At 44.6% G+C, this 16,368-nt stretch overlaps 1 protein-coding gene across 2 annotated transcripts in view; it reads right to left on the minus strand.

The window, feature by feature from the left end:
* Positions 1-16,368, minus strand: part of GLCE (glucuronic acid epimerase) — a 93,025-nt gene that overhangs the window by 59,812 nt on the left and 16,845 nt on the right. The window contains exon 1 of one of the 2 annotated variants that reach the window (XM_044279363.1): positions 6,932-7,008. The exons of the other annotated variant lie outside the window; for it this stretch is intronic. Within the exon in view, the coding sequence (XP_044135298.1) occupies positions 6,932-6,933 (2 nt within the window). The 5' untranslated portion in view covers positions 6,934-7,008. Of the gene's footprint in view, positions 1-6,931; positions 7,009-16,368 lie in introns of those variants that run through there. 2 annotated transcript variants of the gene reach the window in all.

Raw genomic sequence — 16,368 nt, forward strand, 5'->3', positions numbered from 1 at the left:
ACTGTGATGTATGTAAATTTTCATATATAGTCACTCACATAAATCGTAGAAGTCATATTTTAGTGATCTGGATTACTTAATACTTAGCTTTTATTTTAGCATTATAAAATAAATGAGATTTATCCCTCAAATTGGAAATAGTAGGTAAACAAAACCGCTTACAATATCCCACACTCAGGCAGGACATCTACTGAAAGCGGTAACAATGTGTCCGCAATGATGCAAGAAATGTCAGACACAAAAGGTAACAGGTGTAATTATACACTAGTACCCAATTAGTAGTGTGGGACGGCAATGCTCGATATGCCGACACCATATGGGCATAAAGCATTTAGGTAACTAACGCAATTGTGTATTAGTACCCGAGCCACATAATACAGGGCTCCAGATGGCGACCAAAATGGTCACAAATGCGACCTAGAATTGCTAAATGGCGACAAGACTTTGTAGTCTTGTCGCCATTTGCGCCTAGAACCGCCGCTGCTCTGCCGCTTTCACAAACTGACATGGCACCGCGCTGCTCTCAGCAAGGCCATGTTCTCAACAACACAGTGACGGGGGAGAAGGAGGCGGTCCCTCCCCCCTGTATTGCTGCTGCCACCAATGGGCTGATAGCAGGGAGGGGGAGGGGAGGGGCTAATGCCACTGCACCACCAATGAATATCGTTTATGCTTACAATACAAACGCAGGCTGCCATGCGGGTGCCGGACACATCCCATACCCGGCACCTAGCCTCTATGACTGCGTGCTGCGATCCGCCGCTATTAACCTCCCAGGTGCAGCACCTGAGGGGGTTAATAGCGGCAGATCGCAGCGCGCAGTCATAGAGGCTAGGTGCCGGGTATGGGATGTGTCCGGCACCCGCATGGCAGCCTGCGTTTGTATTGTAAGCATAAACGATATTTATTGGTGGTGCAGTGGCATTAGCCCCTCCCCTCCCCCTCCCTGCTATCAGCCCATTGGTGGCAGCAGCAGTACAGGGGGGAGGGACCGCCTCCTTCTCAAACTGCGGGGACGCTTACTGTATATTTCCCTATCGCCGATGTTGCATGCACAGACAATGAGGAGGATGAGCGTCGGCGCCGACGATACGAGGTGGATGTGTCACATTTGGCATACGTACGCCGTTGCAGGGTATGCAGTTATGTCTACAGTACACAATATGTGTGTGGCCTCATGAAAAATACATTAACCACGCGTGTGCTGGCAGAGGAGAGCGAGGATGGCTCCTCCACAATTCATCCCAGCTGCCAAACTGTTTAGGTTCTGGTATTTACTGGCATTTCATTCAGCCACAGTAATAAGTACCAGCTATTCCGGGGCTTGCCGTGTACAGCAGGATGCTGCATGCATGTGCCCTGTCTGTGTGCAGGTGTCTTTGTACGTCAATGTTTATATGCGGTTCTCCGCCAATAGAAATAGGTATTAAATAAAAAGTAAGGAAAAAAAACAAACACCAAAATATTAAGTTTAAATCACTCCCTTGCCCAATCTTACATATAAAATATATAAATAATAATAAATAAAATTACATATCACCACGCCCGAAAAAGTGTGAACTATTAAAATATTAAAAAAATCTCTCCTATGCGGTGAATGCCGTAACAGGAAAAAAAAAAAAAAAGTGCAATTTGAATTTTTTTTGGTCACCTTGTCCTGACAAAAATTAGGATCGGACTGTTCTATTATGGTGCAGACGTTCCATAAAATGTGGAATGCACGCAGCTTTTTTGGCGTTTTATTTTTTTCACGTGGTATTGAGTATCGCAATACTTTTTTATGGCATCGAAATCAAGTCAAAATTTTGGTATCGTGACAACCCTAGGTAAGACATGTGTGTTTTTTTTTTTTTTATTATACCGTAATTATATGCATTTTAAATTTGGCGACTAAAAATTTCCATTTGGCTCCTAAATTTTTCAGGTTAGGAGCCAATGGCTCCTTGATATTTTTTTTAGTCTGGAGCCCTGTAATAGTTGGGATGATAGCATATGAATGTGCCAACATCTCATACATCAATAGCAGACATACAATGCAACAACTGGTAATTCACAACACAAACAATATGCACAGCGACAGACAAAACACAAAAAAAAAAATATATGACATGGGTGCAAAGAAAATCCGTGTAACACGGTATACACAGATGCACCCACAGCATAAGGTGCACGGCGGCACCGCTTGAGAAAACCAGGTGTCCTACCGTATAGATATAGGGTACTCGGGACACCTCTTTGCTTCGATTTTGCCAATCAGGGTAGTCTGTTGCGGCAGTTGAAGGATCAGTACACTGTAAAAGGGGATCACATGGAGATGTTCCTAAATGTCCCTAGTTGGCCCTCGCAGCCCTACAATGATCCTCAAGATCTAACCACGGGGTGTCCCACTAATTGGGCCCCTGTCCGGAACCTAACCCTGGAATTGTGGTCCCTATATGGCCCTGAAAGGATCCCTACATGCACGTTTCTGAGGTAGAGGAAAGAACCCCTCCTCTCATCAGGGGAATATAATTTCTATGGGCCAAAAGATATAGCTTAATTGCCAGAGGTGATCAAGGGCAAATACAGAAAAGAAAAAAAAGGGGGGAAAGAGCCACCAAAGGTGATAACTCTCAGGTAGAGTGAAGCGCACAGATGGGTGCACAACAAACAGCAGGGAAAGAGGAAAGGGGGACAGATGAAAAAGGCCCCCTCCCTTCTTGCGGTGCACAGATTGGTGCCGCAGGCATAAATGTTACCTGTGGTTAGATCTTGAGGATCATTGTAGGGCTGCGAGGGCCAACTAGGGACATTTAGGAACATCTCCATGTGATCCCTTTTACATTGTACTGATCCTTCAACTGCCGCAACTGACTACCCTGATTAGCAAAATCGAAGCAAAGAGGTGTCCCGAGTACCCTATATCTGTACGGTAGGACACCTGGTTTTCTCAAGCGGTGCCGCCGTGCACCTTATGCTGTGGGTGCATCTGTGTATACAGTGTTACACGGATTTTCTTTGCACCCATGTCATTTTTTTTTTTTTGTGTTTTGTCTGTCGCTGTGCATATTGTTTGTGTTGTGAATTACCTGTTGTTGCATTGTATGTCTGCTATTGATGTATGAGATGTTGGCACATTCATATGCTATCATCCCAACTATTATGTGGCTCGGGTACTAATACACAATTGCGTTAGTTACCTAAATGCTTTATGCCCATATGGTGTCGGCATATCGAGCATTGCCGTCCCACACTACTAATTGGGTACTAGTGTATAATTACACCTGTTACCTTTTGTGTCTGACATTTCTTGCATCATTGCGGACACATTGTTACCGCTTTCAGTAGATGTCCTGCCTGAGTGTGGGATATTGTAAGCGGTTTTGTTTACCTACTATTTCCAATTTGAGGGATAAATCTCATTTATTTTATAATGCTAAAATAAAAGCTAAGTATTAAGTAATCCAGATCACTAAAATATGACTGCTACTGTGATGTACAAGAAATGTTCAGTCCATCGGTAATGTAGGATAAATCGCAGTGCTTCTTGCTCAACTTCAAGAGGCGCGCGCCGCTCCGGCCGGTAGCTGGCGTGCACGCGAAGGAGCCTGTTGGTATGGAATTCTGGAGCGTGAAGTGTGACTTCACAATGGTCCTACGGTAAGATCCAGGGACCAAAAAACCAATCCTACCCGTTTCGAAGCCTATGGGCTCCTTCTTCAGGGATGGCTGCCGTACTTTGTCCCCTGGAATAAAAAAATTATTCCGGGGGACAAAGTACTGCAGCCATCTCTGACGAAGAAGCCCGTAGGCTTCAAAACGCGTAGGGTTAGTTTTTTGGTCCCTGAATCTTACCGTAGGACCGTTGTGATGTCACACTCCGAAATTCTATACCAACAGGCTCCTTCGTGCGCAGTTGAGCAAGAAGCACTGCGATTTATCCTACAATACCGATGGACTGTACATTTCTAGCCCTCGCTGAACACTTTTCCTTATCCCAGCGCTGGTACTGCACTTAATAATACACATTTATGCATGTTTAATTGGATCGGGCAGCCAATACCCTTTGAGGTACTTAGCAGCGGCTCTGTATACTATCGGCTTACAGAGTTAGCCGAGTTACCCACTGACAGCGCAGGTACAACCACACTATACGCAAGATATATTTTATTGAATAACTCAGTGGCTATGCTTAATTTTTAATTACATGCAATTACAAGAGTATTCAGATACAGGTGCTGGTTTGAAAACAGTAGAATATTTTTTATGGGACAACCCCTTCAACTCTAAATTTGATACACACAGCACAATGTTCTCTCTTCAGGGCTTCATTTTATATTCTTGCAGAATACAAGGAATTGAGGCCCAGTTTACCAGAGACTGTACACTCTAGGTGTCCTATACGGTGACGAGAAAAGGACAGCTAAAATGGTCTATTCTTTTTGCTCACTGAAGGGGATAAGCATTGCATTTACAGGAAAGTCTCTGGAATCAGAAAAGGCCACACAATACGTATTAGACTAGGTTCACATTTACAGAGAAACAGCTTCTGTGATTCAGTATAAGAAAAGAAAGACGCCAATTGTAGAATCCGGCGTATGTTGTACACCAATGACGCCTGATAGATACTTCTCCAGAGTCTGTAATTCTGCCCCAATATGAGCCAGTAGTAACAGACAACCCTCATAAGCCAATCTCTGGTTACTCCTGAAAGCAGACTTCCTGCATCTTTGGGTCATTTGTCCTCAACGTTTTCCTGCATGGGGGAAAAAAACTGAATGACTTGTGACCATCTCAGGTCTTCTGGACATGTTGGAATTTTTTATTTCGATTGGCCTTTTCCATCGTAGCGAATTGTGGATTTTGTGGTTGTGGCATCCCATGTTTCTCTGCATCAGAAGTCACCTAGATTTAGTGAAGTGACCGGACAAACAAGGCTGCTTCGTGGCTATCTACTTTGTAGACTTGGGAAAATACACATGTACAAATGAATGCTAGATCTTCAACTGACCTTCCAGCTCACCCGATTAAAGATTTTCTTCTGTTGATCTGAGGCCCCGTTCCCGAGTTATGATACTTTTTCCCAATAGGTAAATTAGCTCTTTGGTGCAATGAGGACAGAACCATTGCTTTTGCTGCACCTAAGTATGACTCCTTTCTGTGGCCAGCCCCTCCATGGTTGCTTTGATTGACAAGGCCAGGCAGTGGCAAAGTAGCAAAAGGAGGGTCTGACTGCAGAAAGGAGCGGATTATAGGTGCCACAAGGGCAATGGTAACACCCTTATTGCACATTAAGAAAAAGTATCATAACTTGGGAACTGACCCTCGGATCAACTAAACAAAAACAGCGTTTTAGTTAGGGAGGTCGCTGGTGACAGATTCCCTTTAAATCCTGTAAGGTCATCTACACATGTTCTGGATCAATAAGTACTACAGAAATTGAAGACTGACACGGCGGGTTGCTGCTGCTGGATGTGTAGGGACTGATGCGTCACAGGTCCGCATGAGGATTAGCCCATCTATCCATGGGGGATATTTTTGAAATCTACGACATCTACTCCAACTTAGAGAATTCTCAGCCTGAAGCAGAAAAATAAAAAAATAAAAAATTTGAGCAATTATTCCCGCTCACTACAACATTTGGTACAACTCATCTGCACAGCCGATCAGTCCATCCGTCCTCCCAAACATCTAGATCAGGGATGCCCAACCTGCGGCCCTCCAGCTGTTGCAAAACTACAACTCCAAGCATGCTGGGAGTTGTAGTTTTGCAATAGATGGAGGGCCACAAGTTGAGCATCCCTGATCCAGATCAATACCCGTTCAGTATTAAAAGTGGAAAGTAGAGCGTCTGCCCACAGTGACCAATCAGATCACGTCTCTAATTGTATACCTTGCAGGACAATATGAAAGCTGAAATTTGATGGGTTGCTACGGGCAACTGCTGCATTTTCATTTCCAATAGTTTTCTAAGCTTCTCTTTTGTGTCTATGAAAAAACAAAACAAACACTCTGAAGTCAGGGACACGTGCCCCTAGGCCGCCTCTGTCAACAGGTGATAAGCGTCTGTACAGCTGGATAGATTGGCTACATCCGCCCGCTGCCAATGACTTCTGGTGAAGTATTACCCGGCCTTCACAGAATATTAGTCTTCTCACAGCAGGAGAAGCGGCGGCTGCAGGCTGTGCACATCTGTCGCTCTCTGCAAGGTGCCACGTATGTTGCCTTGGAAAAAAAAAAAAAAAAAAAAAAAAAAAAAAAAAAAGGCCTGGCAGAGGAGGGGGGTGGTGGCGGGCTGGATTCCTCGCCTGGATCTGGAATTAGAACTTTCTTTTCCATACGGAGAGAATTTGTGAAGGCTCCAGCATCAGACCGGATACTTTGAAGGCTCACCCATATCCAGCATTTACTGGAATGTAAGTGGCTGGGGCAGATTATAGCATCTGAGGCACATCTGTTATGCAGCCACGTCTGTTAGCCGCCGATTTTTTTTCTCCTTTTTAATGTACACGCCAATTATACAGAAAGGCAGGGGATCAGGATTATAATATATACACACACACACGCTCAACATTTCAGAAGCAACCTGCGCAGCCACATTGTAGCGAGTTCACCGCAAGCCACAAGACGGATGGAGGCGAGGATGAATTCCTACATTATGCCGTTTGAAGTTCATTGGAGCCGTCTATCGCTTGCAAGAAGACAAGCCGCAGATTTCACATGCTCCGTCCAAAACTGTATCCTCCCATCCCCCTCTCCTTAGATGGTGGCGAAGACACTAACTGTGCAAATTTACAGATTACTGAAGCTTGGCTCAAAATATCCCATTTATCCCTGCAAGACGCATAGACAAATCTCTGAATTATACAGACCTGGAGGAAAACACACACACACACACACACGACAAGATTAGGTCAGTGGGCTGATGAGCCGCATCCCCGGAGCGTCTTACATTTAGACCGCCATTACTGCCACAGGGGTTAGAAAAATCCGCTCTGATCTTCTCCAAATATTTAGACAGCTTTCAGGATTGCAGCGCGCCTGTCAAGTAAACAAGCGGCTCTCAGACTCTGGAGAACAGACCCCATTATGTAACCGAAACACAAAATAAGGGCACAAACACCCCGTCTGCCAGGCGGCTCTGGAACATTAAATATTTAAGGATTAAAACTAAGTCTCCAGACGCTCTGCTCCAAGAGGTTTAAATATTAAAGCTATTTTTCACGCTTCCATCACTAATATATTCCGCTTTTCTCCATTTAGCTCCTTTACAGCGAAGGATTTGGTCAGGGGTGGAGTTGGACCGATGTACATTTTCCGGGATAAACCGTGTGTAGATTATCCAGTCTTCCTGGTCGCAGCTGACACCCCATTTACTGTGCTAGTTACTGAGTGCTGCACATATGAATAGGGGGGCGCAATCAGCCGCAGAAAAATACCAAAATCTTACGCATTGTTCACCAAATCGCTGAACTATAGCTCCTGATCATGTGTGGCGAGTATTCAACACTGCTATCAAGTCAAAATCAAAGTCACAATCGTCATCAGGCGAAAAGTGAGAAAACACCTTTACTAGCAAGACCAGAGAGTTTTTGTACATAAACAACAATTTTCTGATCTTATGGACGAAATTTTGACTATCTCAAGTAGAGTCTGCGATTCATAAATCGCCCCCCTCCAACATGCACTCCGCTGCCCGTGGGGAGAGGGGAATAAGCAGATGCCAGACACATCTGGAGGAGGCTTATCACCCATGAGAACAAACAAGATGCAACATGTCGGATCCACCTTTCCCCTCCCTAACAGCTTCCATCAGGGAGAGTCACATTAGATGGTCGACCGCTCTTGACAAAAACAGTGGTCCTCTAATTTGCATGGCCACTTTTATATGGTGTCCAAATCAACAGGCAGACCAGAATCAGTGTTCAGACATGGTGGATATTTTGCAGAATTTCTGCTGAATTGAATCTTGGAAATCAGCAGCACACTACAATTACCAGCATAGACAGAGTCAAATACCAGGATAGGTAATCAATATCAGATTTGCTGGGATCCGACACCCAGGACCCCCACAGATTGGCTGTTCGAAGAGGCTGAGCACTTCAGACTCTTCCCAGGCCATATGACGTCACTGTACATCAGTCACATGGCCTAGTTGCATCTCAGCCCCATTGAAGTGAATGGGCCAGAGCTGCAATATCAAGCATAGCCTCTATATAATGTATGGTACTGTGCTTTGAAAGCTGTGAGGAGTCAGCTGCACTCCCCAGAGCTCGGCAGCTCCCTTAAAACAGCTGATCGGCAGGGGGTGTCAGGACCACTGCCAATCTGATAATGATCAACTATCCTATATGTAACGAATCTCCTGGCACCCCGACCGGGTACCTACCTTGATGAATGCTCCTAGCGCTTCCCGAGGACTCCAAGCACTCCACTTGACACCGTACGCACTGCAGACCCCACGAACCGCCGAAGCTTGGTTGAGGTCTCACCATCTCCTACCCACCCTGGACCTACGTCAAGGCTCCAGGCTCCAGTGGGTGAACATCTCAATCCAGAGAGCAGGAACAGCTCTTACAAGAGCTAGTAGTTCTAGCCAGGGGAGTATAACAAATCTTCAGCGTATAGCAATCCCCAGTGTCGATCAGTTACCCAAACACCAGCCTCAAAATGAAGGGTAAAACACAAACTCTTTATTGAACACAAGCATTGACTTATATACACATTTTCCAACAAGGGTACCAACCCCGTGGACCTGGTTGGGAACTGAGGACATGACATAGCAGCCAATCCTTTACAGTTTAAACACAAAAACTAACCCTATTCAACAAACACAATGGCATTGTCTTTGACACAATCAACAATTAACAACATGCAAACAGACATCTTCACCCCCCTCCATAATGAATGAATAGGAAGGGAGGAGACACATGTGATGGGATTATCTCCTTAGTGTATCATATGGTGATCTACTCATCTAGGAGTCGGCTGCTATTATAATAAACTATCTTAATCCCATCACTAACACAATCAGTGGGAGTCTCAGTGCAGAGTTAACCCTTTTTGTGTTGCTGAATCCACACCATGCCTTTTTAAATGGGCAATAGGAAATATGCAGCATATAAATTCCACACATAAATCAGGGTTCATAGTACCTTGTAACCCCAAAAAGGTCTGAGGGGGATCTCCATAGTCTGTAGGAAGCAGGCTGACCCTCAGGCTTCTCCAGCAGCCCCAGTGACGGTTCAGTCCATCACACTATATATTACTGGAAAACCCCTTTAAATGGAGACATCTAAGGCTAGTTTCACACTTGTGGCAGAGTCTCCAGTAGTCTGTTCTGCCAGAGAACAGATTGCCGGGGTTCTACGTATCCGGCATTGCAGGACACTGTCGTCTGCCCGCCAGACCCCATTAACTATAACGAGGTCCAGGCGCTACCTGGCAAATACGCTGAAAAATCAGCCAGGCAAAAAGTGCTGCTGTCGCAAAAGCAGATGTGAAAGAAGCCTAAACCTCTCTTCAGAGCAAGCCCACCGAAGCCCAGAATGTTACAAATGGATGCAAAATAAGTGAAATATTGCATCAAGGATAGGCTTGTATCTAGGAAAAATGTCAAACATTTAAAAGGGTTGAGATATGAGATAAACCCTTTAAAGACCCAATTACACTGGCCAATTATTGGAAACGAACGTTCATCCCCAATTATTCTCCTGTGTAAATATCCTGCCGATCAATGAGAAAACGCTTGTTCAGCGGGTGAAAGCATTGATGATTTGTATACCAATAATCATAGTCTCTGGTCAGCAGGGATCTGCTGCCTCAAAACAATGATACTTTATGTGCATGAGAGACTGCAGTAGGGATCACTCATCCCCATACAGAGGAGAATATCACTACATATGAAGGCAGCTTTCACCTCTGACGAGCAGGCCTGTGTACAGGGACCTTTAGTTAAAGGGAACCTGTCACCTGTACTCACTGCAGGCAGCGTAGTGACAGACCTGCTGATTTCAGTGAGCTGGCAGTCAGTCATTTTATAAATACTGACACACTGAACAACGCAACGTGCAGCAGCACTGAGGGAGATGAGTCTCCCTGTCCCCGCTCCTGAACAATAATGAGTGACTTTTTTTCTGTTGTGCATAGAAAGAAAACCTGTCAATCAGCTGGAGGCGGGCGGAGGGCAGGACAGAGCCTCATCTGACTCATCTCCCTCGAAACACAATGCAGGGTTCTGCTTGTTAGTATTATAAAAGTAGTGACAGACCGCTGAAATCAGGGGGTTTGTCACTACACTATGCTACCCCCGGTAAGGGCAGCATAGTGCAGGTGACAGGTTCCCTTTAAACTGGATCTATCGGCAGTCCCGATTTGTCTATTTTAGTAAATTCTTTCAACCAAATAATTCTAGAGCCGGTAGAATTCCTAGAACTTGGCATTCTGCTGTCACTCTGTTATACCTCTGGGAAATGTAGGAACACCGACGATTGAGTAATACCATGCTCTTTGTGTATGACGACATACCTTATTGACAGACACTATCCAAACTCTACTGATATCTACTCTAATGACAAGGGGAACGGTAGATCCACATTTTCAGTGACAGGTTCTCTTGAACATCTCATCTAAGATACTAGAACGGCATTTTGGATTTGTGCAGTTATATACACGGACACTTCAGGCATATCCACAGGTTATCTTATAACTGTCTGATAGGTACAGGTCTAATCTCAAGATCTAGTAAGCGCGCTTGTCCATTTTCTGAATGGACTCTCACAGAAACTAAAAGGGAAAATCTGCGCATATGCGGTGCGAGAGGGTGCCTCGTCCTAGTTAGGTGCAGGTCCCAGAGTTGTGGCTTTTCCTGAGGATATGCCAGAAGTCTCCCTATGGGAATCCTCCTTGAAGGGTACCAGTAAGTCAGCATACAGAGCTCTTTTACTGAACCGTGACTACTTCTTCCATCATCTTCTGAACAGTTTCACAATAAATGGCTTCGCAGGTAAATGTGAGGGCTTAAGTGCAGCAGTTACAGATCCAACCCCCAGTCATTAGATGCCAGAACAAGGGAGGGGTAAGAAGCCACATGCATAAATTGACTGAACACATTAGCATTCGAGCAAAAAGCATAAAATATCACTTGGAATCAACATGTCCCAGAATGTGCCATCAATCAGGAGAAATCAATATGAATTACAGGCCCCTACGCTCTGCCAAAGAACACGCCGGGAGGAGGCTCGTCTGAAATCAGCAATTAGTAGTAACATATCATTCAGGACAAGCAGCCATGTCTGAGAGGACTGTGATTACTTTCCATTAGTCCTCAATATTTTGCCTCCCTACAGATCTGACATTTATGATGTAGTTGGGGGATTATTTCTTCACTTCAGGAAACTTCGACCCAAGTTTTACGTTAAAGCAGAGTCTGGACAAATCCAATATTTTCCACCTGACTACTAGAACCGGTCACATGGAAAACGCAGTCAGTTCTGCAGGTAGCAGAATGATAGAGTTTTATGAGAGAAGATTTCTTCCGGGTTTAGGAGTCTAGGGGGTGGTCCCATCAGTGATTGACAGCCTTCTCTGAGTTTATCTCTAAAAAACGAGGCAGTACTCCGACATCAGGCGAAAAGGCGATGACCCAATTTATTCCCAGGCAACGTTTCAGCCCACTCAAGCTTGACAAAGGCCTCATTGAGTGGGCTGAAACGCTGCCTGGGAATAAATTGGGTCATCGCCTTTTCACCTGATGTCGGAGTGCTGCCTCGTTTTTTTGGAATAATTAAGCAGTGGAAGATTAGCCTACCTTCCCTGAGGTATTGCACCCCTTTTTACGTTGATCTAACAGTGCAGCGGCTCTGTTTTTCGAGTTTATCTAGGGATGAGCGAATCGATTTCGGATTAAACATCCGAAGTCGATTCCCATAAAAGTTTGTTTCAGTACTGTACAGCATTAGAATGTATTGGCTCCGATGAGCCGAAGTTATTACTTCGAAGTCTCGCGAGACTTCGCATAATAACTTCAGAAATTGATTTATACTGATAAAACATTTCCCGAAAGTGGTACCTTGGAAGCGAACTCCGGTTCGGGAAATTTCTTTTTTTTTTACAGTATAAATCAAATTTCTGAAGTTACTATGCAAAGTCTCGCGAGACTTCGAAGTAATAACTTAGGCTCATCGGAGGCAATACATTCTAATACTGTATGGAGCGCTCACTCTGTACAGTATTGAAACAAACTTATGGGAATACACTTCGGATGTTTAATAGCTCTGCATGCAAACTGTACGTCTAACTCCAAGAATGAAGATTTTATTTAATTTTTTTCCCCCTTTAAACCCATAGGTTTGTCTACAAAACTCTGAACACCTAAAAAAAAAAATTGGGAAACAAGCCCCTACGTATGAGCCCTCTCAGAAAACGTGTGCCTGTATATCATCTTCTATATGTCCTACCTTAGGCTCCATTCACATTTATGTTATATACGCAAACCACAATGCAGTGCTGGACGCAACGGACATCAGCGGAGACTGATGGACCACACCGATTTATGATGCGTTCAATGGGTTCCGCTACAGCGTCTTTTTTGATGGGAAGAACATATGCAGCGTTATTTTTCCCCCATCAAACATGACCCAATCTGCAATGGAGCCACTGGCGTGGATGTGAACATAGCAACCTTATAACGGGAGAGCTGTATACATGCTCACGTCTATGCCCCCATATTGGGGTTTCTTATCCACAGTGGAAGGAATGGCATATTATGACTGGCATATCCATAAATAGGGGGTTCACGGAACGAACTACGTGCCACGTGAATGTCACCGGTTCAACCCACCTCCCCTGAACATGACAACTGTGCCTGAAAAAAGACAGCTATATCTGAAATTAGCAGCTTCTTCTGCTCCACGCAAATAGATTTATAGGGATATTAAATTGAACTGCCAGCACTGCTAATGGAAAAGAGCCATAGAGAACTACAGGACAGATTAGTTCTGACTAAAAATGTAGTAAAATGCCATAAAGAGATACTAAACAGGTTGTACAGAATTACAAACACATGGCCGTCTTTTTTCAGGAACAGCGCCACACCTCTCTATGGGCCGTGTCTGGTACTGCATCTCAGCACCATTCAAAAGGGGTTCTCTGGGCTTTGAATATTGATGACCTTTCCTCAAAATAGATTACCATCAGATCAGTGGGGCTCCGACACCCCTGTATGAAGAGATGGCGTGCGCACTGTGCACGTGTCTCCTCCCTTCTTACTATTAGGTCCATGCCAAAGCAACAGCAATCAGGAAGACAGATGGGACGTGCACACTGCGAGCGCCTTCCCTTCATACAGTTGATCGGCGGAGGTGCTGTGTGTCGGACCACGTCGATCTGATATTTATGATCTATCATGAGGAAAAGGTCATTAATATTAAAAGACCGGAGAACCCCTTTAAAGGGGTTATCCCACTTAGCGTTTTTATACTTACCTGCTGCCACCGCGCGTTCACTTCCTGGATTCTGGCTGGGGGCGGGCTTCATCTTGATTGAAGTCTTCTCCCGGCCGTGCCGCGCGCTGGACTGAATGCGCACGCCGCCGCGCATGTGCAATGGTGACTTATTCCTACAAAGCCGGCGTGTGCGTTCGCAGCTCTGTACTATTCTGGCTGGGAAGAAGTCACTGTCGCGCATGCGCGGCAGCGTGCGCGTTCAGAACAGCGAGCGGACCGGCCGGGAGAAAAGGAGTCGTCTTCTGGGCAAGCGCGACCTTCCGGGTTTTGGAGAAGAGCAGTGGTCGTAACCAGGGGAGACCGAGTCACAACAATCGGGTAAGTGGGTATAAATTTTATCCTAATCGGTGGGGATTTGTTAATAAAGTATATTTACAAAAATGATTACTGTCAAATCATTAACAGATTTAACAGTGATCATTATGATGGGATAACCCCTTTAAGTGAATGAGGCTGACCAACAATACCACACACACAGCCTGTGGAACAGCGTGGTCCCGTTTTTAATACAAAGCATCCATGTTTGTCTAATTCTTTTTTTTTTTTTTTTTTTTCTCTCAAAGTAATATTTATTAGATTTTGTCGGTATATCAACTATGTTTTTCTAGTTCTATACAATCCCTTTTAGGTTGCCATCTCCCATTTAGGCTAGTTTCACATCTCTGGCAGCAAGAGAACAGCCTCCCTGGATTCGGCACTGCCAGATGGAACCGGAATGTCCGCTGGCCCCATTAACTATAATCCGACCACTATCCGTAAAAAACACAGAGAATCAGCCGGACAGAAACCACTGCACACTGAGGTTTGTGTCCGGCCGATTCCTGGCATTCTCTGCTAGAACTGGGTGCCGGATCACAATGCTGGAGATGTGAAACAAGGGGAGGTCACAGACATTATAGAAGACAACCCATTTGAAACTGGACATTTTTTATCATTGCATTAAAGTTTTCAATAGTTTTTTTATTAAAAGATTTCAACAGTTTTTTCTGTACAGCTTTTACTTTCAGTACATCTGCAGACTGTTTTTTCTTCCTCTTAGGGCTCATGCACACAAACAAATTTTCCTTGTGTCCATTCCATTTTTTTTTTTTGCAGACTGTAAACGGAACCACTCATTTCAATGGGTCCGCAAAAAATAAAACAGACGGTACTCCATGTGCATTCCGTTTACGTATGTCCGTATTTCTGTTCCGCAAAATACAGAATGCACACGGATGTAATACGGTCGTGTGAACAAGCCGTTAGTGATATCCAGCGAACAGCTGTCCTCACAGCCCGAACTGTCGACCAAAATCTGCCTCCAAAAGGGAACACATTAGTAGAATAGGCTACCTTTAGATCAGGGCATCTGAACAAAGTCCGGTCAAGCGGAACTACAGGGAAAGCTTGCTCAGTGAAAGGCCTTGTGTACACAACCATGTCCTCAAACCATGGATCTGCAAAATATGGACTCCTTTCATGTGCCATACGCATTTTCCTCCATTCCATTACTAGAAATAACTATTCTTGTCCATAATACGGGCAAGAATAAAACAGATTTGATAATTTTGCGGATTAGACATACAGATGCGGACAGCACATGGATGAAATCCCTGTGAGATCATTTTTTTGTTTTTTTTTGCTAGACTCAGATGAATGGGTCCATGTGCAAGCCACAAAAAAAAAAAGCAAATCAGAAATAGATACAAAATATGGTTACGTGCATGAGGCCTAACGCCTCATGTACCCGACCATATCAGTCAGCAAAACGCAGATAACAAGTGTTATTTTGCCAATCCACTGACTTCAATGGGTCTGTGGTCCACATTTTTACATGTTTGGTCATTCATTTTAATGGGGCCACAAAAGATGCTAGAACATGTCCTGTTCTTGTCCGTTTTGTGGACAATGAGAGGACATTTCTGTTGAAGTGAGAAAGAAAATGGCAGCATGCAGATGGCAAAGAGTCTGCTGGGCCCCCACAACTTGGAAAAAATAGAGAGTCATTAAGGGTAAATTAAAAGGGGTATTCCAGTCATTAGAAGTTATCCCCTATCCAAAGGATAGAGGATAACTATTAGATCTGAAGGGATCCTACCGCTGGGACCCCCACCGATCACAAGAACAGGGTCCCCGTACCCCTTTCAACCCTCTTTGAAAAGAACGGAGCAGCCGGTTGGGCATGCACAGGAGAGTTGTCAGGCGAATGATTGCTCGGCCATCTCTCCCAATCCTGCCATACATATGATAGCTCGAGCATCCCATATGTAATGAATGGGGAGTGGATGGAAAACTGCTGCCAGACACCTCCATCACCTAAGAGCAGTTAAAATCCAACATGGCAATCCTCATCTCCACCAACATCAACCATCAGGGGAAAGTCTGGAGGCCCCTACACATTAGATGGTTGGCCAAACTTGACGAAATCAATGGGTTTGGCCAATAAGTCTAGGGCATCATGGCCATAGAAACACCTGAGCACATGCTGTATGTTGCTCACTGGAAGTGTCATGGAAGCCTGGCGCATGTGCACAGCTAGCGCCATCATCCGAAAATTGTTTTATTAATCCCATTTTATATGGCCCTGGAAGCCGGTTGTCACAATGAAGGCAAAAGTGGCCAAGATCAAATATTCCTGTCCATCTATGCCGCTTCTCCGCAGTGTAATATCCAGCACCTTTCACAACTCAGGACCCTTATAAAGCAGCGAAAATTCCTCCTGCCGGTCGTCAAACATTGTCTAGATGGTAATGATATCTAAAATAAACACGTTTAATATTCCTTATTAGATGTGAGCGATCGGGAGATTACAGAGACAAGGTCACATTTCCTATTTGTAGAACTGAGGCTCTGTCAATCACGCCATTCAAGCAGTCAGCGTACAGACCTCCATCAATTACCCCGA

The sequence above is a fragment of the Bufo gargarizans genome, chromosome 2, assembly GCF_014858855.1.
Source record: "Bufo gargarizans isolate SCDJY-AF-19 chromosome 2, ASM1485885v1, whole genome shotgun sequence".
Taxonomy (NCBI): Eukaryota; Metazoa; Chordata; class Amphibia; order Anura; family Bufonidae; genus Bufo; species Bufo gargarizans.